The sequence below is a fragment of the Brachionichthys hirsutus genome, chromosome 19 (genome assembly GCF_040956055.1).
Source record: "Brachionichthys hirsutus isolate HB-005 chromosome 19, CSIRO-AGI_Bhir_v1, whole genome shotgun sequence".
NCBI classification, from domain to species: Eukaryota; Metazoa; Chordata; class Actinopteri; order Lophiiformes; family Brachionichthyidae; genus Brachionichthys; species Brachionichthys hirsutus.
The window spans coordinates 3,378,275-3,401,638 of NC_090915.1; the positions used below are offsets into that span (position 1 = coordinate 3,378,275).

A 23,364-nucleotide genomic window follows, 5' to 3' on the forward strand; every position below is an offset into this window, starting at 1 on the left:
ATGTGCATCAGCAGAACGTCAGAGCCACGGAGTTATCGCCGCATCTTCAACTTCCTTCACCTTCCGTTCGAGGTTTTTCTTTCTTTCATTTGTGACACGCTATTGCAACAGCGATGAATAGCCTCCATCCCTTCATGGTCCTGACTCCTGCATTGTGACTGGAGCCCGGACAGACGGTGGGAAGGGGGGGGGGGGGGGGCGACGACGCAGCGTAGGCGAGGAAGACAGTAAATCCGGCCTTAAAGGGTTCCCCAGATGTTTTCCTTTGCTCGACAACCTTGCCTGCTTCCGAAATTTAAATTGTAAAAGTCGCACATGATAATTAAAGCGCCGACATTTCACACAGGCAATAATGTGGGCCTTGCCAAATGAAACAACAACAGTAACAACCTCCCGATCATAGGGCGTCCCATGACTTAAGAATAGACTTCTGACAGGACGCCGTGACAGCAAACAGCGACGCCGTTCCACGTTTCGATGGCAGCTTTCCGTCAGTCCAAAAGCTGCCGTTCTTTTTTCCTTGAATGCGACGCGGCGAGGAAACTATTTGTGGCTCCCTATAATAATGAGCAACCTCGACAACAACCTCTCTGATGCCGTTTCACACGTGAACGCATCCAGGAGGAAACCGGCTGGAAGCGAGGAAGACCGAGAGGTAAGAGAGAAGTGTAGGTTTCAGCGCTTCGGTTTGGAAAGCGCGGCTTAATTGAAAGTAATTAAAGACGCGAGCGTCTCTCCGGAGATCCGTAAAGGCTTCCTCTCCCGTCAATCGGCACCCAAAGCGGCAGAGCGGCGATACAGAGCGGAGAGACATCACCTCTAAAGCGCTGATCGTTCATCATTCCGCTGAGCAAGTCATAGGACTGCTGATGAGATCCTGTCAGGATAACTACGCCGAGGGAAGGGTTGTCACCGGCAACAGAGGAGGCAGACAAGATGAACAAGTTCATGCTGCAGTGAAGAAAACAGCCGGAGGCAATACTCTGCTAAAAAAAAAAAAAAGTAATTAAAAGGACAACAACCGACTGTTGCTTATTAAGGATGCTTTAAAACCATCAGTATAATTACACTAATGTTATTCTCACTACAGATTCATCTATTAATCTGCAGGTTTTTTTTTTTTTTTTAATGATGACTCAATTTAGCAGAGAACGGTGATAAAAGCCAAAATGTCATTCAAGCTTGAAACACGAGCTCAACGACAAACCCATTCACCTCTAAGCTCATTTTCACAAGCAGCCAATAGGATGACGGCTCCTTTCAGATTGCAACCTATGGCGTTGCGCCGGAACCCAAAGAAAAAAAAAAAGAGTCTGCGTTCAGTTCTCTGCGGTGAAAAGACAAACGCTGTCAGCGTCAAGCGAAGCGAAGCTCTTCGGGATAGACGGGAGAATATCTGAGTCCATCAGCCGGCTGTCATGGAAGACTTAGCTCCTGCTGTGGTCGACTAATCTAGCCCATGCTAACAGCGCTACCGACAGCGGTGCGTATATTCTGGGGAGGGGGGGGGGGGGGGGTAGAGAGTTCACCAGACGAACAGGCAGCGGAGGAACAGTTAGCTTCCGCGTGCTTAATAATCTCTTGTTACTAAATTGGCTTTGTGTTTTCCAGCGTTTTTAATTCAGACAGCTGTGGGGGGGGGGGGGGGGGGGAAACGGATACGAAGGCCATTACTGGTACCGACCTTGGCCTTGCCGGTGCTCTGCAGAATGTGGACCAGCGCACACGCCATCTCCTCCTTGCTCTTCACGCTAATCCCGGGCTCCAGAACCGAGCACAGCAGCATGTAGTTATTGGTCGTGTACTCCGCAAACTCCTTGTACATCTCCATGGGAAGGATGTTCATACTCTGATAGCGGGCTTTGATTCTGATCATGGGCCCGGACGTCTTGCCCTTGGGCGGGCTGGGAGTACTGACTGGGTGCCACTTCTCCACAAACTGCCGCCCCGTGACGGAAGCGACGGGGATGCTGACAAGTCCAATGTAATTGTTTTTATCTTTCTTTTTCTTCTTGTCCGTGTCTTTGTAAAGGTGCGCCGTGATGCTCTTGACGGGGGGAAGGTTATTGAACTCAAAGTGTTCTCCCCAGAAGACGTTGTCAGTCTTGAGTTTGCACGTGGTGCGGGCGTACAGCGAGTCATCCAGACAAAGCTCGCAAAAGTATTTCTTTTTGGCTGGCATGTCCTTCGCCTCGATGATCCACAGCTTCAGCATGTTCTCCACCCGGCGACTGTTGTCCTGGAGACAAGACCAGAGGATGGGAAGCGATTCGGGAACAATTCTAACAACTAGAAATATGTTGAAATAGAATCATATTGATGACTAGACGTTATTTTCAAAGCACACTGGATTAAAGTTAAACATAAAACTCATCTAAAGCACGAGTAAAATTGATAATATTCAAATCGGGATCAGCCTGAAAAGCTAATTTTAAAGTTTAATGACTAAAAAAGTTTATTTAAAATCCAGTGCAGGATGAGCGAGGTTTGTTTTGGGCCCACAATAATCATGATTTAGAACATTCAACAGGATCCAGATAACACTGATAACTACGATCGCTTCTATGCAACAGGAGTATGATTCATTTTATATTTTATAGAGGAGCTTCATGTTAAATTTATCACTGGAGCAGATGTTTCATAAGTCATTAAAAAAAAAAGTCCTCACCTTTTCAAATGTGAGAAACGACTTTCATTTGCTCCTGAATTGAATAATATAAACTGATAATTATTCCTGAAGCTCGAGAGCTACATTTTTAACATCTGTCACATCAGAGTTCGGTAACAACTCGACAGAAGCGCTATCAATTTAGCACATTTCCTGATGTAGGCATGATAAATATTACTCCCTACTATAAATGAGGGCACTCTATACTATAAATTATGACTGAAACTTCAAGTGTCCCTTTATGTGCATGTAAATGTATTTTCTATCAAGCACCAGCCCACAAAGATGATCTGTGAAATGCTTAGTCTTACAGTTACTCATAATTGCCCTCTTACACAGGTGCTCAATTGTGCAATCTTAGCATTCAGACCACTTTGTGTCAATTTACATTTTTTATCTCCAGCAGACAGAAAATTATTGGCTGTGTTTTTACAGTATTAGCATCTCTTTCCGGAATATCGAAGATCTGCAACAGAGGCCAGAGACTTTTGGGGTGAAGTCACGGCAAAAAAATCCAACCTGGAAACCACAAAGTCAAACAGGCTGAATGTTTTCTCTTTAAAGCCCTGGAGGATTTCGACCTCTGCGGACAAACATGGACTCTTATTGTAGTTCTATTACAGCCGGCAATAGCAACGCAGATAGCTGCTGCATCAACTTTGATACTTCTTTATCTAACTCCAAGGAATTTCAGTGTCTTTCTCTGGCTGTGCCAAAATTGGATTGCTATCATCATCTAATCTCTCAAAAATAATAGAATAATTGAATAAGTGAATCTTAACCCCAAAAAGCAGAGGAAAAAATGGACGCCAAATGGGGCTTTTTAATCTAATCAATGTTCTAATTGATGACTAATTTATTAAATCGACAGACGAGGAAACGACTCTCTGAGATTCTGATCGTTTCCTGCCTGATGTGTTTGCTTTGCTTCCTCCGCTCCAGCTGTGTTTACGAACAGAGACGCTATCGCTAGCAAAGAGAAAAATGTTGGCGCTCCTCTCCGCGACCTTTGCGTCCTTTTCTCTTGCAACATGCAGCGCGGGAAGCGCTCAGCTGGATGTCGGCACATCAGACTTGCAGAGCTGCACGCGTTGGCTTGTCACTGTCTTTACGCTAATCAATGTAGCTTTGGAGTTTGGGACACTTGTAAAAACGTATTAGCATTGATTGCTACACGCAGCCTCGCCCCACCTGCTGCGTATTTACATTCTTACTTTGTTTGGTTGCACCGCTCGCCTCAGATTCTCCATCCATTTGTCTCTCTCGGCAAACGAGCGGCAGGAAAAGCATTTGCTTCCCGAGGAGGTGGTGACCTACCGCAGAGAGCGAGAGATATATAGAAGGAGTGAGAGAGAGAAGGAAAAGCAGCATTTTAATGACGGCACCTCATGCATAAACAATGACAGGATAATTGGAACAGTCATCTTTACTAAAGTTGATTTCTAAATAGCACGAAGACGAACTAATGGATGCGAGGAGGCCGAAGATGACTTGGCAGGGTTGAGGAATGATTGATTGAGCTGGATTGACAGATGATGCAGATGAAGACTTGGCAGGCGGCGTGATAACTTGACGAAATTAAAAAATGCACAGCGGGATAGAGCAAGAGGGGGAAAAACAGAACGTTCCAGTGAAGAAGATGATAAAAGACGCGTGAGGATTTCAGCTCCCGTTAGTCGAAACTGTACAACAGAAAGCCTTCGTTAGCGCCTCTCGCCCCGGCGCTGCCAGGGGCTTCTTGGGATGAGTCTAATGCCAGTTTGGACATTTGGATCCAGATCCAGATGGTAATTCAGAACTGGAATACTTCAATATGTATTTGGAGGGGTGCATGATGAATTGGGTCACAGCATAATAATGAACAAAGAGGAGTACAGAGACGATTCTTAATGTTCGGCTCGGATTTCTAGGTTAAAGTAATTAAGTATTTATCAAGTATTACTAAATTGATCATGAAGCAGATGTGAGATCATGATGGTTTGTGTAGTTTTGGGTGCAATGATCCAACAACTGATGATGCCATCTCGCAGACGGTGTATTAAATGAACACTGCAATATCTTTTACAGGCATTCCCGTTTCTGCATTAGCTCGGAAGCTATTTCCTGATCGTTCAGGTATTGGTCTCTTGTTATTGATGTTGCATAACTTCTTTCTTTATCTCTGGACAAACCTGCAGAGGGAGTGACCACTGACCCAAGAAAGGCTTCGCAGGCGCACAACGTAATTATTGGGTCTGTAAATCAAAGCGTGTGTGTCCTCTCACCTCGAAGCAGTAGTCCTGCCCGAGGATGCTGCTGTGCACGGGCTTGATGACGACCTCGTCCTCCATACTTAGGTCCAGGGCTTCCACTGCACTACTGGGGCTGAGCAATGACTCATGGGAGCGAGACTCCTTCAGTCTTGGCATCAGATGAGACCTAACAGCGGGGAAAATTGAGAGATCTGAGTCACTCGAGTGGAGCATGAGTAGAAGGAGGAGAGAGAGAGAGGGAGAGGGAGCATATGCACTTGCACATTAGCAAGCGTACATGGGGTGAGTGTGAAGTGAGAGAGTGTGAGCATGACGAAGAGAGGAAGATCCACTTGCCTCAAAGTCAGGCAAGTCCTCGGCATGAGAAGCACGCACACGCACACGCACACGGCACCGGCGCGTTCACGCACCCACTTCTAACGCTTCTACTGTGCTTTAAGGTCAGACTGAGACGCTCAGGATTCTGGACAGGGCTGCCCTGAAGCCTGGTTCATGGGAAATGGGAACTATTAAACCACAGTGCATTAGCTTAGCGCAAAATAGCTGCCATGAGCGACGAGTGAATGCACATTTCTATTACGTAATCCCCAAATGAACTCTCCACTGGCATTCGATAGCATCCACTTAGTCTGGGGTCACGTCATGAGCTGAGACACAAGTAATGGTTTCTAATCTTAAAAAAAAGACCATTTGTTTGGCGCGTCAGTGTAATTCCTGAGGTCGGCATACTGGCCTTCCAGCTTCTCCCATCCTCATGATACCACCTCAAGAAATTAGAGAGAGAAAAGTGTCTTTCACACAGACTGTTGAAGGCGGCCTTCACTAACCCTGTATAAACAGGGTCATCTGGAAACCGAGACAGAAGCGACGCACAATCTGGACAAGATTTGGGCGAGACGTTTTGACACGGTGTTATGTTCATGACACACAACAGGCACATTTTTAGTTAGCAGCGTGTCTCCAGAGACTCACAGACAGCCCAGCTTCCTGATGAGGCCGTGCAAGTCATGTAATTTCAGCCTTTTTGGGAAACTCAACAGAGGAGGTACTAGTTTGGGTGGAGCTGGTACTACTGCTGTACTTTCTGCTTGTCCCTTCAGGGGTCGCCACAGCAAACCAACGTTCTCCACTTCACCCTGTCCTTTGCATCGTCCTCCCCGACACCAGCCACTCTCATGTCCTCCCTCACTACGTCCATGTATCTTCTCCTGGGTCGACCTCTAGCCCTGTTCCCTGACAGTTCCATCCTCAGCATCCTTCTACCGATATAGTCCCCGTCTCTCCTCTGGACATGTCCAAACCATCAAAGTCTGTCCTCTCTGACCTTGTCTCCAAAACGTCTAACCTTCACTGTCCCTCTTATTGTCTCGTTTCTAATCCTATCCAACCTGGTCACCCCCAAGGAGAACCTCAGCATCTTCATCTCCACCACTTCTAGCTCCGCCTCCTGTCTTTTCGTCAGGGCCACCGTCTCTAAGCCGTACGCCATGTAACATATTCTGGAAGCGTAAAACGGCAACAACCAACAACCTTTTCTGTGTCCCAGTCAGCCTCACGGACGTAATCTGGGACAGACGAGCTACGCAAACCTTACCCCCTGACACTCACACGCTAACGGCCCGTTGCTAGCGTAATGAGCGGGAGCATTCTGTTAATAGGGCCGGATTACATCCTAATCCATGTGTGTGTGTGCGTGTGTGTGTGTGTGTGTGATGCACATCGCCACCGATGGCTAAACGAGGGGCTTTCCAGGAAAAATGCAACACCCATAATTACAGATTAACAATCACATGCAGCCCTTTGTACGGTCAGCCAGCTGTCAAATCCACTGACCAGCGTGGAAAGAATAATGATCACTCACTCACACACCCACACACACACACACACACATTCTGGCAGATTTAAGCATCTGAATAAGAAAAAATTACACGCGCAAACACAGAAAAGATTACTTTGCAAATGAGAATAGAGTTTTCAGAGCTTCTAGCATCTCCAAAATTACAGCAGCAGGGAAGTACGTTTGCTCTGCTTTGTGATTGGCTGACTGGGTACCGGGCAGAACAGAGAGCGAGTCAAGTAAGCAGAAAGGAAAAGAGGGGTTTTCTAGAGGGATGTGCCATTATGCACAGGAAGGGACGGAAACTTAGAGCCATTGTCTGTCCACAGTCCCAAAAACCTACATGACGTTTCTTACGGCTCACAAACGAACCGACTGAATGGAAACACATTTTTAACAAAATAGCACATATGTAGATGCAGACGGTGGAGCAAGATCGTACAGATGAATACGATTCTGCATGTTATAAGAGACGAATACAAAAATATTATTTCTAGCTATTATGATGGCTTCCTTATTCTCTCAGCAAATCACACGAGGACATTAGTGTCAGTGGAAATGGTGGGAGACGGCGTATGAACTGGTGAGTAATAACGTCGTCGTTCCCCCCCCCCCCCCCCCCCCGTCATCTCTACGGCCCAGTGTTACATTTCATCATGTAATTTACAGCCCTCTGTGTAATAATGACAGTAAGAGACTGTGTGGCGTAAGATATCTGCTCACAACTTCTGCATCGCACAGGAACCGGCCGGGTCCACTGTCCCCATCCCGCTACCTCTAGCCCCCCCAGCATCGTCTATTTTCAGCGAACGTCCTTGACAATCCGTCATTATGCTGCCTCCGATTCTCTCCAATTCCGTCTCCTCATACTGCGCTGTTATTGTTGATGTTCACGGGATAGACAGTCTCCTCCTTTCACTGTTCTGTTTATCCCTCTCACTGTGTCTATCTCACTCTTGTCCACCAATCAATGCAGGCCTCTTGGTATTTTGGGCTTCATTTAGAACGCCTAAATATTTCAGACAATTCGCAAGGAGCTAAACGGGATTTAGTTTGATTATTCAGCTCCTTTCTGGAATGAAACTCATATTTGAAAAAAGTTAAGCCATTCTCATCTCCACATCCAAAAATGTTTTGGATGCATTCCGGGATAAATTGATCGTATGATTAATTCTGCATTAAAGTTTTAAATTACGCTTCCACTGAAAGGTTGCGCAGGATTTAATCAAACGTTGGCAAAATAAAATCTAATTGGATGCATGACAGAATCGTACAATTCATCAAGCACCATTATTATTTTTTTATGAATATCTTCTGACTATCCTGTACTCTGTGGTGTTTTAATCAGGTGTTAGAGTTATAGAGATTAAGATGAGGGTAAAACCCTGCCAAAGACAATACAGCTCTGCTAACGAACCTTAGCGTTTCTACAACCATCTGTTAGTTTGCATTTTTGACAGCTTCTCCCAGATATTTTATGCACAAGCTGGAAAAACAAGAACAGTAACCCCGGTCTATCAATCGAGTTATCTGTGCAACATGGTTTCCATCTTTCAAACACGTAGCCGGCCGGTGATACAGATGTGTATTCACTATTTAGGAGGTTATGCCAGTGCGTCAGGCCAAGTTCAGGTTCAATAGAAACTAAGTTAGAAAATAAGTACCAGGGAGAGCAGAGTCTGTCTGGGTTGCAACCAGAATGTCTCGTCATCTGATAGCCTGGTCTGGGATCTGATCAGACCCATATAGGCATCAGGGCACTTAGACTTCTGACACACTGGCTGCACGAGGGACTCCATTTTATCCTGATGGCTCAAGAAACGATATTGATATTACGTGTACCTCCGCTGCCGGCATAGGATTGCACATGCGAAGCAGCAAGTAGCAGTGGCTAATCCTCACACGGGGAAATAAGACCCTCTTTGTTTCACCTTCCTTTAATAACCGACAAGTATAATGGGCTGAAAGACACAAAGCTAAAAGCTGCTGACATAACCAAATACAACAAATATCTTTTCTCTTAAGAGGATTCCAGTTAATGCTCGGTCTAAGTGGCCTGCTGCTAACAGTGTTTACTGTAGCGCCAGCCCCGCACGGTGCTAACGCATAATTGTGCTTTGTTGTTAGAGCAACATTCAGAGCAATCAATATGTTGTTTTTTTTGTTTTGGCTTGCTGACTGATACAGGAACGACTAATTCACAATATCGTTTCACAAACAAACATACAAATGCTTCAAATGCTGCGTTGGCCAGGCGCCAGCTGTATAATCGATGTTTAAAATGAAATAAGAGAATGGAAACAAACTAGAGCGTTATCTCAAGGCACGTTACGGCAGGGAAAGCTCGAACCCAACTTTAGTTATGTTTATGTTGTATTCTAAGCTGACTATAATCTTTATAGTATTTCAGCACGTTGTCCCCAGAATCGTCTTTTGTCAAGCATCGAGTTAGCAAGCAACACTGACCGCTCTGCACCTGCGCTCGAACTGAAACATCAAGGTGAAGATGAAGATCATAGTTAACACAGCAAACACAAACTGTGGCAACAGTACAAATCAGCCATTATTCCCGCTGCTTTGGGGCCGACTCGGCGGAAAGGACCACAGGCCGTGATGAAACAATTAAGAGTCTGCCACATTGCAAGGTCACGGGCTCTGATCACTCATTATATCCAAACCGATGCGGTTAGCTTCGCTCAGTGTTTTGTAGGAATTACGAGGCTCCACCTTTTCAGAGAGGAAGGTCGGGGGGGGGTCGGACATTTTTCAGCTGTTTCACTGCCTTTTTTTGTTTTGGGTAAACTTGTGAAGATGGACGCTTTTTTTGTGCACCAGTCCATCAACCTTCCATCTGCACTGGGGCAATGGGTAACAAGAGAATACAGACAAAACACAGCTGCCTGGACCTCAACCCAAAGGGAAGATACGGGGGTGCTGTCAGATACCGCTGGTGCAGAACAGCGGATGTGAGAGCTGAACCGCTGACATGCGGGCGCAGGCCTTCGAGCCCAAACACCAATCAAGGGCAGCAAGAAGATCCAGTTCAACAGAACAGAAGAGCGAAGAGCGAAGCTCATTCGCCGTCGACGTCAGACAAGCTGCAGCGCGAGCGTCTCTGGAGACGAAGACGGACAGAGGCAGAGCTTGTGAGTGAAAGAACTACAACTCCCACTGCCAATAACCCTCAGAGGAAAACTTTCAGACTGACACTCTCAATCAAAAACGTCCTCTCGGCTCAACCATCCGCGGCTTCTTCGAGTCCAGACTGGCTGCGTGGAAAAAGATAACAATGACAGACCTCCGCCGAGCAGCTCCCCCTCCTAACTGGATTTAGGCCGTCCACATGGTGATCCGGATCATCATCGGCACACGCTTTTCCTTCAGATTCCACTCTCTCTTCGCAATAGCGGTCCAGAAACACACCTGTCCGTCTATCGCTCTATTTTCCCCATCGCTCAAGAACAAGACCTACAATCCTTAAAATCCTTCTCTTGAAGCAGGAATATCTGGCCTGAGATTGGGAAGCACAGACTCACGTCAGCCGCTACACACTGGTTAGCATCTCCTAAACAATCAGCTCTAGACACATTTTATTCAGAATTCTGCAGGGATGCCTGACTCAGAGCAATGGCAGACACGGCATTGTGGGAAAGTTTAGCTGCTAAGTTAAAGTGGCAGGAGAACAATTGATGTGGGGAACTGATGGAGCCACCGGGCCAGGCTGTGTGACAGCGCGCGCACACACACACACACACAACTTGATTATGGTGAAAGCACAGCCTCCCCGCTATGCCGGGAGGTAATTCGGTGTAACGTCTGCTAAGACACTCACTGCAGGAGACCAACACAGAGAGGCGAAGAGCTGCTCCGAAGCAGGTCGGATGGGGTTTGGTTCTAAAGGGCACATGTCGAACAAGAGAACAGAACAGCTGAGAGCGAAACACAAGAACCATCAGACCAGCAGCTGCAAAGCACAGCACGCCAATCACCTGCGACGATCTGTGAAGGTCGCTCAGACGTCTTTAGCTTGTGTGCTGATTTCACGAGAGTATTATTTTCTCCGGGATGCGACACGTGTTGGATCCTACCTACTCATCTCATCCGTGTTGCCAGGTGAGTTTTAAGAGAGAAGACCCGACCGCTCATCAGAACACAACACGTCTGCTTCACCGGCCTAATGGACTTTGTTTGGGCTAAATAAACATTTGTGCTTGGGTGAACGTACGCCACTCTTTTCACAGTAATTACAAATGAAGGGGGGGGGGGGCTAAGATAGAGCAGCCATTGTAAGGACAGTTTATAATAAGGTCAAATGTCAGTAATGAGTCACTCCTTTAAGTAGCAGCTAAGGCCAGAGAGCAAAAGACAAATCACAGCCAGGCAGCTAGGAAGTAAAATAAAAGGAGTGACACTGAAAACAACAACTTATGGAATCAGAGAATTACAGCAGCCTGGTCTAATCTATTCACCCCGGCTCTACAGGCACAGATTCAGATTCCCATTCCGCTACACAACCCTGCAGGACGGGCCAAAGCGCTGGACTTGGCTACGAATTCAGATGAAGTGCATGTCAAACAAGCATCCGTGACACAGATGGAGAAGAGGACAGAGCGGACAGTAATGTAACCGGGTCGCTATTTAGCCTGTGGTCTAATACTGCTGAATACATATATATATATATATATATATACATTTACACACATATATATCAGTCGTGCTTGCAGGTTTGCGTCTACTTGGAGCGTCCCATACTTTATTACTGTATTTGTGTCGAATGCATTTCCTAAAAGAGGAAAAATAGAACATGGTGCCGAATCAGCTTTCAAATACTCCGTTGTTAGCATCACCCTTTTTATTTTAATATAACCAGTGCTATAGAATATCCCTGCATTTCATCCAAACCATGGGGAAATGAATCATCCCTAAGTGACTCATCGTGAAATGTGTGCCGGATGATCGTTGCACTACTGAACCCACTCGTTCCGCTCCAGAACCACCACCAAATAATCCTGACAGATTTATGGCTGATTGATTATTCTAAACTGACAAAACAGCACTTGCAAAGCAAGAAACATCTTTTCAGTTTCCCACTTCATAACATGAAAGAAGCCACGAACACCAATTTCTGCATAATTCAGTCATTAATTCTGTGCTAAAAGGCAGCGTGAGAGAGAAATGTGTGTGTGTGTGTGTGGCACTCAAAGGTGCAACTGCTGGAGACGTCACAGGCCAAACTGCATGCAAAAAATAATAACAATAATAATGCAGAATCATTTGGCAGAAACTACGGAAATGATAAATTAGTCAGAAGAAAGCTCTCGAATCCTTACATAACAGCAAAGTGCTTCGGGAAGTGTTAAGACCATTTGCGAAGAAGCAGAAGAGACGGGGAAGCGCGTTGTTCACTTCTTGACCTGAATATTCAAACATCCCTGTGGCATTGGACAAAGAAACCGGCAAGCATTCAAGTTCACGGAGAGAAGAAGGAGGCAGAGACTCTCGCTTCCCACACAGCACGGCACAAAAAACAAGACTCGCATGATCTTTGGAAAAGCTACTTTTTCACTGTAATTTTATTAATATCAGCTGACAGACAAGGCTGCACTAACTCCAGCGCGTAATTGGCTATAAATTGTGAAGTGTTGTTACTTCCTCTTTAAACTCATTATTTGCCTCGGGCTCCGAATAGTTTTCATGTTCAGGTCCAAACGTGTCCTTGTTTGTCTCTCACACAACCGTCCTCTGGAGCTATTCTCATGCACAGTGCTTTGCCTCCTTTTTAATCATCCTTTCCTTTCTTTCATAATTCATACGGGATGCACTTTAAAGCTTCTCGGTAGTCATAAGGAGCCAGTGTGTGTGTGTGTGTGTGTGTGTGTGTGTGTGCAAAGACAGAGGTTTCCCAAAAACCCGCAACCTGCAGCTGTAAGCATCGACTGCAAAAAAAAAAAGCACGCCCCGAAGAATCAAGTATTAAAAACAAATCGACACTTACGATCGGCTGAATATGTGAAACATCCTCCAGCAGCTCCTCTCCGAACTGGATCCGCAAAATGCACGACTTCAATTTGGGTCGCATTCCTCTACTGGCGGCCGTTTCAGCGTTTTCCTGACTATTTTTGAGTCTCTGGGAACGTGGTTGGTGCCTCTGCCCTCTGAGTTACACCAAACCGCTCCCAAAGGATGTCTGCTGCTACTAACACACCCCTCTCCATATCCCATTTAAAAAGACAGTGCTCCTATTCAGGAGAAGCCGTCCCATCGGACATTTCTGAAGCAGCGGTTTTTTTTAAACTTGACTTTACATTTGCAACATAATCTTAAACTTTAGCAATAGTATTAGCATAGCGACTTTCAAAATGTAATCTGAGGGCAGTGTTGTCTGCTACTTGCTTGTTTTCATAGAGGAAAACACATTAAACCCTCAAAAGTGGTAAAAAAAAACGAGTCTGCTCTTGACATTTAGGTGACAAAACTCAATATATTTCCATCCGAGGCCGGTCGCCAGGATACGTGGTGCCCCTGCCATCATCACGTCTGTCTCCCATGCTTTTTCTCACACTGACATATACCTCGATCTGGCAGCCAGGAAGTCAGCCTGCCACCTCCCTCACTCCAACGTTTCCCTGTACCAGGAAACAATGGCTCAGGCATTCAGCAGGACACTGTTTGGGAAAACGCTGGGTCCTCGGACAACTGAAGGGGACTCCAGGAAAAGAAGGAAAGGAGGGAGCAGGAAAGAGAAAGGGAGACTAAGAAATCGTACGCTTACTTTAAACGTAGCTGGCGACCCGTCGAGAGGAGGCCGGCGTCGCCGCTAAGGCATGCAAGTCAAGGAAGTGACGTTAGAGTCCCAAAGTCAAATCCGTGATCTTATGTGAAAAGTCTTATGTGAATCTCCACGGGCACGTTTACAGTAGGGGGGGGGGGGGTGCTCTACAGGCGCAGCTGCTGCCTCAACAATGGAATTCATTGTGTACTTTACTACACAGCGGAAACTGTCTCTGGACACCGCTCCAGGTGGACCGGATCTCCAGGTCCAACAGAATTCAAGCATCACTTGGGAGATAAAACCGCCGCCGGTTTAATATGCTATATGCAAAGAATTAGAAAAGCTAGCTCTTATCGCAAAGTAAACAGACCCGCATGCCTGCTGCTTTGTTGGGCAAAGGTTAACTACAAAGCCCTGAGACTAAACACGCAAGGGGGGCGGGGGGGGTTTCCTCATTCTTCTAGTCTGGGCCATGATAATATCATACGTCACAAGGCTGCGGTGAGTGAGACTCCTCACGGGCCTGGAGGGGGGGGGCAAGCAAGGCTAGTCCATCTCTTAAAGTTTGCAACTGGAGTGGCAGGCAGAAAAGTTTCTAAAAAAATGTTCATTCCTCATGGAGATAATCGCCTCCCTGTGCTTTAGTGAGTCACAATGGTTTTTGCCTCTGCATTAGGTTTCTCTGCGTGCACACACACACACACACACACACACATACAGCCTGAGCGTTTTCGGAGAGAAAGGATCCATGTCAAATTGTGCCAAGGACTGCGTGGGCGGATACAGGCGAGGTTCTGAGCCAAGTGTGCGGCGGTAGACAGCAACAGGATGGGGTCACGGGAGAGGGCGCGAGAGACGAGGCTCTCTCGGCTAACCGGCTGTCTGTAGGCCCGTCCCCGCAGAGACCTCGCCTCCGAGACGTTATTCCCCGTGTAAACCACTGACCTGTTTAGTAAAGCAGCACCTGCCTGCACAGAGGCAAAGAGAGGAAGGGTGGGAATCGGAGGGAGAAACAACATAATCGGCGGGATGCAGCGCGTCCCGGGCAAGATTCCACAAGCCAGGGAAGGTGGGTGGCGGAGGGGGAGAGCGAGAGAGAGAGAGATTTCCAGTGGAGGGAATATGGATGGACAGATTGAGGATGATACTCTAAATCAAGCTTAGTCGGACACTTCTAATGTTAAGCGGTGATACTATCACACACAGAGAACACGTGAGAGTCTGACAGAGCCTCGGAGATGTGGTGGGACATTCAAAGGCCCCATCTTCCACCCCCTGCCTTCACTCATCCCTCCATAGCTTGCCTCCCCCCCCTATCTTTTTAAGCAAGCCATAGAGAGACAGGCAAAGACAGATGAACGCCAGATGTGGGGCAGTGGCTTCAGCTCTTCTGTTCATGCGAAAGAGAAGCCATAAGGACGGGAGCGCGGGGGACAAAGGGAGACTTTAACTGGAAGACTGATGCTTGAGAGCTCCTCTCAAATCGCTCCCATCGACTTTGCACCGCAGCCTTCAGGGCAGGGAAGCGCGAATGAGCGATTCAATTATTGACGGAGCACAACGCCGCCCCGTCGCGGGCATATGGTCCTCTCTCGTCCTCTCTCATCTTCTCCCAGGGAGGGGTGAGGAGATGCAAAGAAATATCACCGAACGCTTCAGTCCTTCCCTCTCAAAGGTGCGACTGCTGGAGACGTCACAAATTGCAATTTGCTGACATGCATAGGAGATTTCAAAGCATCTGAATGCGAGCAGCGTGGAAAGGGAGATGTTTTTGTGCCGTCCTCTTTCATCATCTAAATCCCTTTCAGATTGATTATTTAGAGATTTAAACGCCATCTGCGCGTTTGTGCTCTCAAACGTCTCAGATAAACGTTGGGCTCCACGTAGCTGGTATTCGAACGAAGCGTCGGGAGTGTGTGTCGGACCCTCCTGACGCCGGCCCCCGAGCTCCTCCTCCTTCCGCCAGAAACGAATCGCAACAGAAATAAGGAATCTTAACGCGCAAATCAAAAACGACAGAAATTTTAAAATGATAAAGAAAACATGAATATTGCAGATTAGCGTTCCATTTTGTTCTTAAGAAGAAGTGCTTTAATTATTTAGTCGTCAGCTATTCGGATTAAACTTGAAGGTTTTCTAGACACCGAAGATGCCGACACACACAATAGTCCTCGCCGCCTTCCTGCTACCTTGAACGGCCACGTTTGTGCAGTCATGATTCCGCGTTGCCTCTTGATCTCCGTTGGAGCGGGGGTGCGGCGCTGACCCCCCCCCCCCCCCTTTGCGAATGTGTCTGATCGAATCCGCTGCCCCACTTCTCGGGCTCTCGATCACAGAGATGATCCATGACAGAGTAATTGCACAAGATACGGAACGCTAGTGGGGGGGGGGGGGGGGGGGGGATTATGCAACGAGACGGGATGGAGCAGCGGGAAGATAAGGCTCAAAGCAAGAATTGTGCATTTGTTCCATTTTGTTTTAGCTTCGGTATTCTTTTCCCTTCCACACAGATATATCAAGGAAGAGGTGATATTATATTCTGAATTACAGAAGAGGAGAGTTCCGAGATGAAGAATTAAGAGCCCCGCTGGAGGTTGAAGAAGAAGCTAATACAAAGATAAATACTCTTCCTCAGCTCCCGCGTCTTCATTTCAAACATCTCCAGCTTCGTTTCTCACGTTTGCTCCATCCGTCCTTCCGTTTTCGCTCCATCTGTGAAAATGACCAACGGCTCTATTTCTAGCTCTGCAATCCTTCGCCGTTCTGGTGAGCAAGCTGTGCCATAATGGGACTGCTGGAACGTTCTCAAACACACAGACACACGCCAGAAAACATATGCTTTCATATAGATAGTGTACGAATGCACAAACATTTGCTCACACATACAAGTGGGTTCGAGCGCCGCTGCCGAGTGAGTCAAGCTCGGTTTTGTTCTGGAGGACTCAACAGCTGAGCTTCTCGCGCTGCATCTGCAGACCGCAAAGCAACAGAAGCCATCGGACAATCATCCAGGTGTTTTCTACACCAAAGATGGCTTCCTCCAGAGGAGGAAAATCAATGTTTGGGTTAAACGTTGCTCTCCAGCAACTCGACTCTCCCTCCGTCCTTAAATGGCGAGGACGTTTTGGGTGCGTTCAACACCTACAGCTCGTTTTCGTAATCCGGCTTCTTAATGAGACATATTAACGTGGAATGACGTCAACGGAAAGATTAATACGTTAATTATACTTGATGTGTGGCTGCTGATTACTGTAATTCCATGGCTTGGAAGTGTTCTGTCCTGTACAGCAGCCCTTGAACTCACCACGGTGCAGACAGTTTAATGTTTCTGAGCTGTTGCTCTGAAAAACTCCCGAACTCCTTCACCCTGGGGAACCTTCCTCTCCTTTAAAACGGCTCGGGCTACGAACGCTGGTCGGCATCCAGCCCGGGCGGGACAAGCCATCTGATTTGTGTCCGTTGGCTGCCCCCCCCCGTCACACAGACCAGCCTCTACGTGACGCTGCTCCATTCAGGACGCAGTCGCAGCTCGCAATCAAAAACCCATCTCTGCATCATCGCCTCTCCGGTGATAAATATCAGAGACGGGCACCCCCGGGAGGGGGGGGTTAAAAGCAGATCTGTGATTCTCGAACACTGAATGTACGCAGGGTGCAGTAGGATGTGTCCGCTCGCTGAGACGGAGAAGCAACGAAAGAAGCGGAACGCACAGCCGAATGAAGCGTAGCCTAACGCGTGCGAGTCCGAATTTATCTGCGGCAATAAAATAAAATAAAGAAAGAAAGGCGAGTGACACGTGAAAAGCAGAACACTCACCAGCCATCGTTAGAATTCCACAGAACAATCAACGGCAGGCGGGGAGCGGGGGGGGGGGGGCTGAGGATCAGCCACGACAAGCGGCGAGGAGAAAAAGAAGAGCCAGGGATGGATGAGGGCAGGGGCAATTTCAGAGCTCCATTCCACCCCCCCACCCCACCGCCGCTCGCCTCTTCGCTTCCTCACTTGTGGTTTCCCCCTCCCTCTCTCTCTCTCTCTCTCTCTCCCTGAGCCCTTCTCTCTTTCCTCCGGCTGCTGCTTTAAGGCGAGGGGTGGAGAATAGGCGATGCAACGCTCTCCCTCTCCTCCTCTTTCTCTCCTCGACTACCTCGCTCAACCCGGACAGAGCACGCCTCACTTCCTGGATCGTCTCTCAAGCGGGACAAGCGCTCTTTTTTTTTTTTTTTTACTTCACGTCACATCCATGAATTTTAAGAATAGCCCGACTCTGATTCGGGGGAAAGGAGGCTTGTCCAAAACCTCTCTCCCTTTTGATTGACTGCACCTCCCATTTCTGTCTCCTTGTGCAGGGAGGAGCCAGCTCATGCTGTGGAGGGGGGGGGGGGGGGGTCACGTGTATGTATGTGTGGTGCAACTGCCCCCCCCCCCCCCCTTATCTGGCTTCAGTGGGGGGGGGGGGGGGGGTGTTCTTTGTCCTGTCAGCTCTGCTATGAGTAGCCTTCCCTGTCATCCACTGATATTGCTGCTGCTGCTGCTGGGGGGGGGGGGGGGGGGGGGGGGTGGCTGCCCTGACTCTGTTGTGTTCATCTGGGAGTCCAGGACTCATGCTGGGGGGCTCAGACAAAAAAAAGTCACAGTAAATGACTTGGGCAACGGGGCCAGCCAAAGTGTTGGTAGCGAGACGGGAATGTGGGCGGGAGTTTTGCTCTGCCCAATTTGAGCTGGGATTGGGAGACTGGCAGAGGAGATTAGGATGAGAATGAGGCTATTTCTAGAGCTGACACGTTGGCAGAGGGATAAAAGGCCGGGGCAGGACGCAGCCTGGGACGCAGCCTGGGACACAACGTGGGACAGCCGTGGACAGACGGTTCACCGCCGATCTGCACTCCCTGCACGTCTGCACTGATGTCACCGAACATGACATCACCCTAACCCCCCTCCATGTTTTCCCACACGCTAAGTGCACATGTAGACCAGGTGACCAAACAATAGGATGGAGGTACGGTACAAATACTAAGCTTGGCGATCACGCCCTCGCTAAACAAAAGCTCCGGCCACAGGATCATTGTTGGTCAAACAGAAAGTCACAAGGGCGGCGTCTGAGGGCGCTAGTCATCCGAGCGGGTTTGTAAATGCATAATGGAAAAACGGAATGTCTGACCCAGACATAATCCGGCTAACAATGACAGCACTCAAAGAGTATAGCCTCCCTTAAAAGGAATCTGTCTGGTGCCATTACGTCTCTCCTTTACTTCAGGCTTCGCTGCCGTATTTACAATCCCCCCCCCCGTAGTCAGAACACGGCGCGACGCAACGGCGGCCATCGGAGAAGAACGCCAGTCAGCCAATTAGATTGTGACAGATTATATTCCATTTCTACACTGGTGAAAGTCGACTCTTCACCCGTTGTCTTGCAACTGGGAGCACGTTTTTTAAAACGCTCTTCTCGCTTTTCATCTGGAATATTGGCAGAGCTCTATTTTCTATGAATGCATTTTACTTGATAAATGTGAGTGACGGTGGTTACCAATCGTGAGGCGGCCAGGTCTGTGTACGACGCCGTCTGACCTTGATGAGGTAGCGTCTGGAGCAGCGAGGCTTCATCGGCTTTACGCATCATCGGCCGCTGAATCCTAAAGAGTTCCAGCACACAGAGGTTTTCTGAACTGTCTTTGTAACAGACAAAACGCAGCAATCCACTCAGGCTTTCACGTGGTGAAAGAGGTCGCAGGTCACGAGACGGCGTGGAGGTATTGATTTCTGTGCCTTGGGGTTTGGGCATCAGATAACCGGGTTCCTGATGATGTAATGTAATCTATTAACTTTAACACGCTGCATTCATGGCATTGTGGAAAGATGGCACAAAGGAGAGTCCATTGCAAGCTGGCTACTAGCTTCTAAAAAAAACCCCATGATGCAATGCATCCATGTCCATTTGTATTGTTTATTTTCTGCGATATTTTCTTAGTTTATATGTGTAAAACTCAATTATTTGGACATGTGATTCTTGGTTACAGGTTTAAGTTCCATTATTTAACTATGACGTTACTCTCTGAATGGTGAAACTGAGCCTTTTTCCATCGTCTCCCTGGATATGAAATTCATACGCCAGTATCTCAGATGCATATAAATACACGGTCCTGAATTCTGCATGCGTGTGAGCTTTTATTAGAGCACGGGAAAATAAAACCCTGGTGGACTGCTGTCACAAAGATTACACACCACCACACCCCCCCTCAAAAAAAATAAATAAAAAGAGGCAGAGAGGTTGGTTAGTGGAGGGAAAGTGCTGAGAATGCAACTAGAGTCATCACTATGGAAATGAAGTGGCTCTATAAGAGCATGCTAGACTGCCAATCCCGCTGGAGGATTCAGTGTGTGTCGAGTGTCAATCTGTACAACAGTTTATTTTAGTGTTCAATTTATGGATGGATTATATCAGGTGAAGTGGAGAGTCTTATGTTTCATAACGGCAAATATAAAAGATGTAAATTCAGCGCTGGTGACCGTTGGATTGCGTCGGCGCAAGAAGCCAGATGAATTCACATTAACCGCATTACATTTTCAAACACATGAAGTACATGAGGCTGGAAGATGGGGGGGGGGACTATAATATCTGTAATACTTGCAGGACAACACAAGGTTTAAAGGGAGGAATGAATGAGTGGATGGGTGCTACATGCATACCGAGCGGCACTTTAAAGAACGTGGGCACTGCTCTGATGGGGTCGTCGGTATTCCCGTCACACCCGAGGCCCTGTCCATTACAGTTCATTACCAGATGAGCGAATGAACGCGAGGAGTCTGCTTCTGCTGGCTGCTGAAGCACCAGAATCTAACCAGCTGGGCAGGTGTCAACACCACGAGCATCGATGCAGGGACGATCCTACAAAAGAACTACGCACAAATGCAAGGAGAAAGACATAGCATTAAGAGAACGCTAATAAAGCCAACCGATCAATCAGTGAAATCAAGTCATCGTGTGATCATCACAGTTCTCTTACTGAAAGGACACCAGTAACGTTTACTTGGTTTAATAATGGGATCATTATTTGAGGCACTCTTCCCAGAACCAAGAACTGTTTGCTGCTTCATCTTTCCATTGATTTGATCATGTTTGGTGTAAATATCAGAGTTAGTGCTGCCAGCATTAAAATCAGGAACATGGAGCATCTCTTTAAATAGGTGCAGCAAATAAAGGTCTATTAAATCTTATGGAAGCAACAAACGGCGGCCCGTTACTGGAAGTATCAGGACTTGTGAGAAATCAGGTCTGTTCTAAAGAAAGGCCCAGACAGACCTGGAGAAATTTAAGTTGTGATTTTGTTCCTCAATTTCTGAATTTATTCTAGCAAAGACAAAATTCTTAATTACACCTTTGTTCTCACATTATTACAACTTTGATATTTTGTCTACATTGTGATTCTAATGTGCTGTCGTTACATGCTGTCGGCATTTATACGGGAGATTTTCCATTAAGTTGGTTTGTAACTTTCTATTTGAGTGCCTGAACCAACAATGCAGGCATAAACAGAAAAGCAATAACGTTCAGGAGAGTTTGTCTTCCTGAAAGTTTAACCTTGGATTTCACTCTATAAAACTCGCTCTGTTTGCAAAACGCTGAACCAGGCAAACAAACACAATTATCCTGATTGCTGGAACTTCAAAGCTGACTAGCCACCTCTGTCCTTTAAGCAAATGAAGAGCACTCAGTTTCCCCCCCCCCCCCACACACACACACATACACACTTCCGTCTGAGCATGAGCACATAAGCAACAGCACATTGCTCTGGAATTAATAAAAACCTCATTATAATCTCAAATAAAAAGAGATAATGCCACGAAGTCTCGTAATCACCACAAATTAGAGGTATTAAGTTTTTAAGATGCTATTGATGGGCTCCCTGGATCCGTCCGGGTCTGTGTGGGATAAAGCTTAATCATACGCAGTGGTAGGTGAAACCTGCTCTGTTCAACACATTATTACCCCGAGAGCTCTTTTTCCATCTACGCCAAATCATGCTGATGCATTGCAAATGAGACCGCGAGAGAGGAAGGACGCCAGGGCGAGAAAGATGAGCTCTTCTTCTGACTCATTATACCGCTGCAACAAGCAACATTTTGTTTTCTCCATCCTATTGGCAAATAATCTGCATCCAGGCAATTGATTATTGGTACATCCATTACAGATTACATCTTTGGAAGTGAGGATACGTGGCAGAAGAAGACGTAAAGGTGACAAACGACAGCAAAGCATTTGTCACCATCGGTTCTGATTTAATGCACCTTCAATGTTGCTCAGTCAGGGAGAGATGAAATGCTTCTGTCCCCGGCTGCAGAGGAAGAGATGCATCAGAGCTCGAGGAGAGGTCAAATATGGGAACAGAGGCTGGGGTATTTAACATGATGGGTTTAGATATGTGTTGGGATGCAGGAAGGGAAAAAAAGTTGAATGTCAGGGAGGGGGGAAGGAGGGAGCAATAGAGAGCGGTTAGATATTACAGTCAAAGCTCCGGGGGAATGTTTACTGAATTTAATAACTCTAAATGGCATCACTTTATTGGATTTACGGATGGATGTCTCTTATTCCCTCACTTCGCTCCTCTCTTTCCATTTTCCTCACCCTTATATCCTAACCTACAACAATTACCATGGTACCCATTGGGACGACTTTATGGGGGGGGGGATGCATCAGGGCTTTCGAATCCTGTTACAGGTAGCCGTCCTAACTTTTGATACATTCAAAGACAGGGAGAAATAAATGCTTTTTTTATTTTAAAGTGAGATTCAATAAAATTCCAAATTGAACAATGTGAATATCAATGTGAAATTGATATAAAAAAAACACAGAATTTCGGTGAAACGTTGGCACGTGTGTCACAGGGCTTAAATGGAATTGAACCATGTGCTGATCAAGATGGCAGACAGAAAAATGAATCAGATATTTCTAGCTCGTTTGCCCACTTGATAATGTTAAGAGCTGTGAGTCATGCCCGAGAAAACCTTCCTGCTGTTTAACAGATGCAGTCGCCATAAAAAAAAACACAAGTCACTTGTGCCCACTGTGCTAAGAACTGCAGCTACCCAAACACACACACACACACAGATATGCAAGCAGACAGGCAGGCAGAAAATGACAAGCACATAATCACAATCAGTCTGTTGCACCAATATACTTTAAAAATAAGCGCTTGTATGTTGAAGAACCAGTATGGCGTCAGATCTGATGCCAACTTAAAATAGCAGCACATTTAATTTCCAACATACCAGTAAAGCGTCCTTTTGCAGGATCAAATTACAGCATATTTTTTAATTAAATGCCATCTGCTTCTTGCAAACACACAATGTCCACGTGCAGTATTTATCTACAAAACCGTTGCATAATGTGACAAAGTTGCTGAATGCACCTTTTTCCAAACGGCATTCAAAGTATTTTAAGCGCTCCATTCTTTGCAGTATTCTATTTGTTGGCACAAAACGTGCCCAAAGTGCTGCTTGTGCTTAAAAACTCCAAAGGGAACCTTCACAACTTTAATTCTTCAGCTTGGTTCAAAACATTTAAGCTAAAACCTTTTTTTTTTTTAATCTCTTTCATAGGAGGAGCAATGGCAGGTTTCTACCTCAGGTAATGAATTCGTTTCCATCACTAGAATAATATCTCCCATTTGCTTAATGGGAAAAGTGTGAGGTGAATCCACCCCGCACGCCGGCGCTGCCCAACCTCAGGCGTCGTCGCTTAAGATTAACCTCTATGTTATTCATGAGTGTTGCTACGGGGGCTAAAGCAAGGCCAGAGTGGGTCAGGTGATGGAGCAGAGCCGAGTGAGGGTTAGATAAT

At 46.7% G+C, this 23,364-nt stretch overlaps 1 protein-coding gene across 1 annotated transcript in view; it reads right to left on the bottom strand.

Annotated features, from left to right (window-relative positions):
* Positions 1-23,364, bottom strand: part of dab2ipb (DAB2 interacting protein b) — a 52,235-nt gene that overhangs the window by 13,079 nt on the left and 15,792 nt on the right. The window contains exons 4-6 of the mRNA XM_068752487.1: positions 4,933-5,086; positions 3,883-3,981; positions 1,685-2,239 (exon numbers count right to left, since the gene is read on the bottom strand). Of these exons, the coding sequence (XP_068608588.1) occupies positions 1,685-2,239; positions 3,883-3,981; positions 4,933-5,086 (808 nt within the window). The remainder of the gene's footprint in view (positions 1-1,684; positions 2,240-3,882; positions 3,982-4,932; positions 5,087-23,364) is intronic.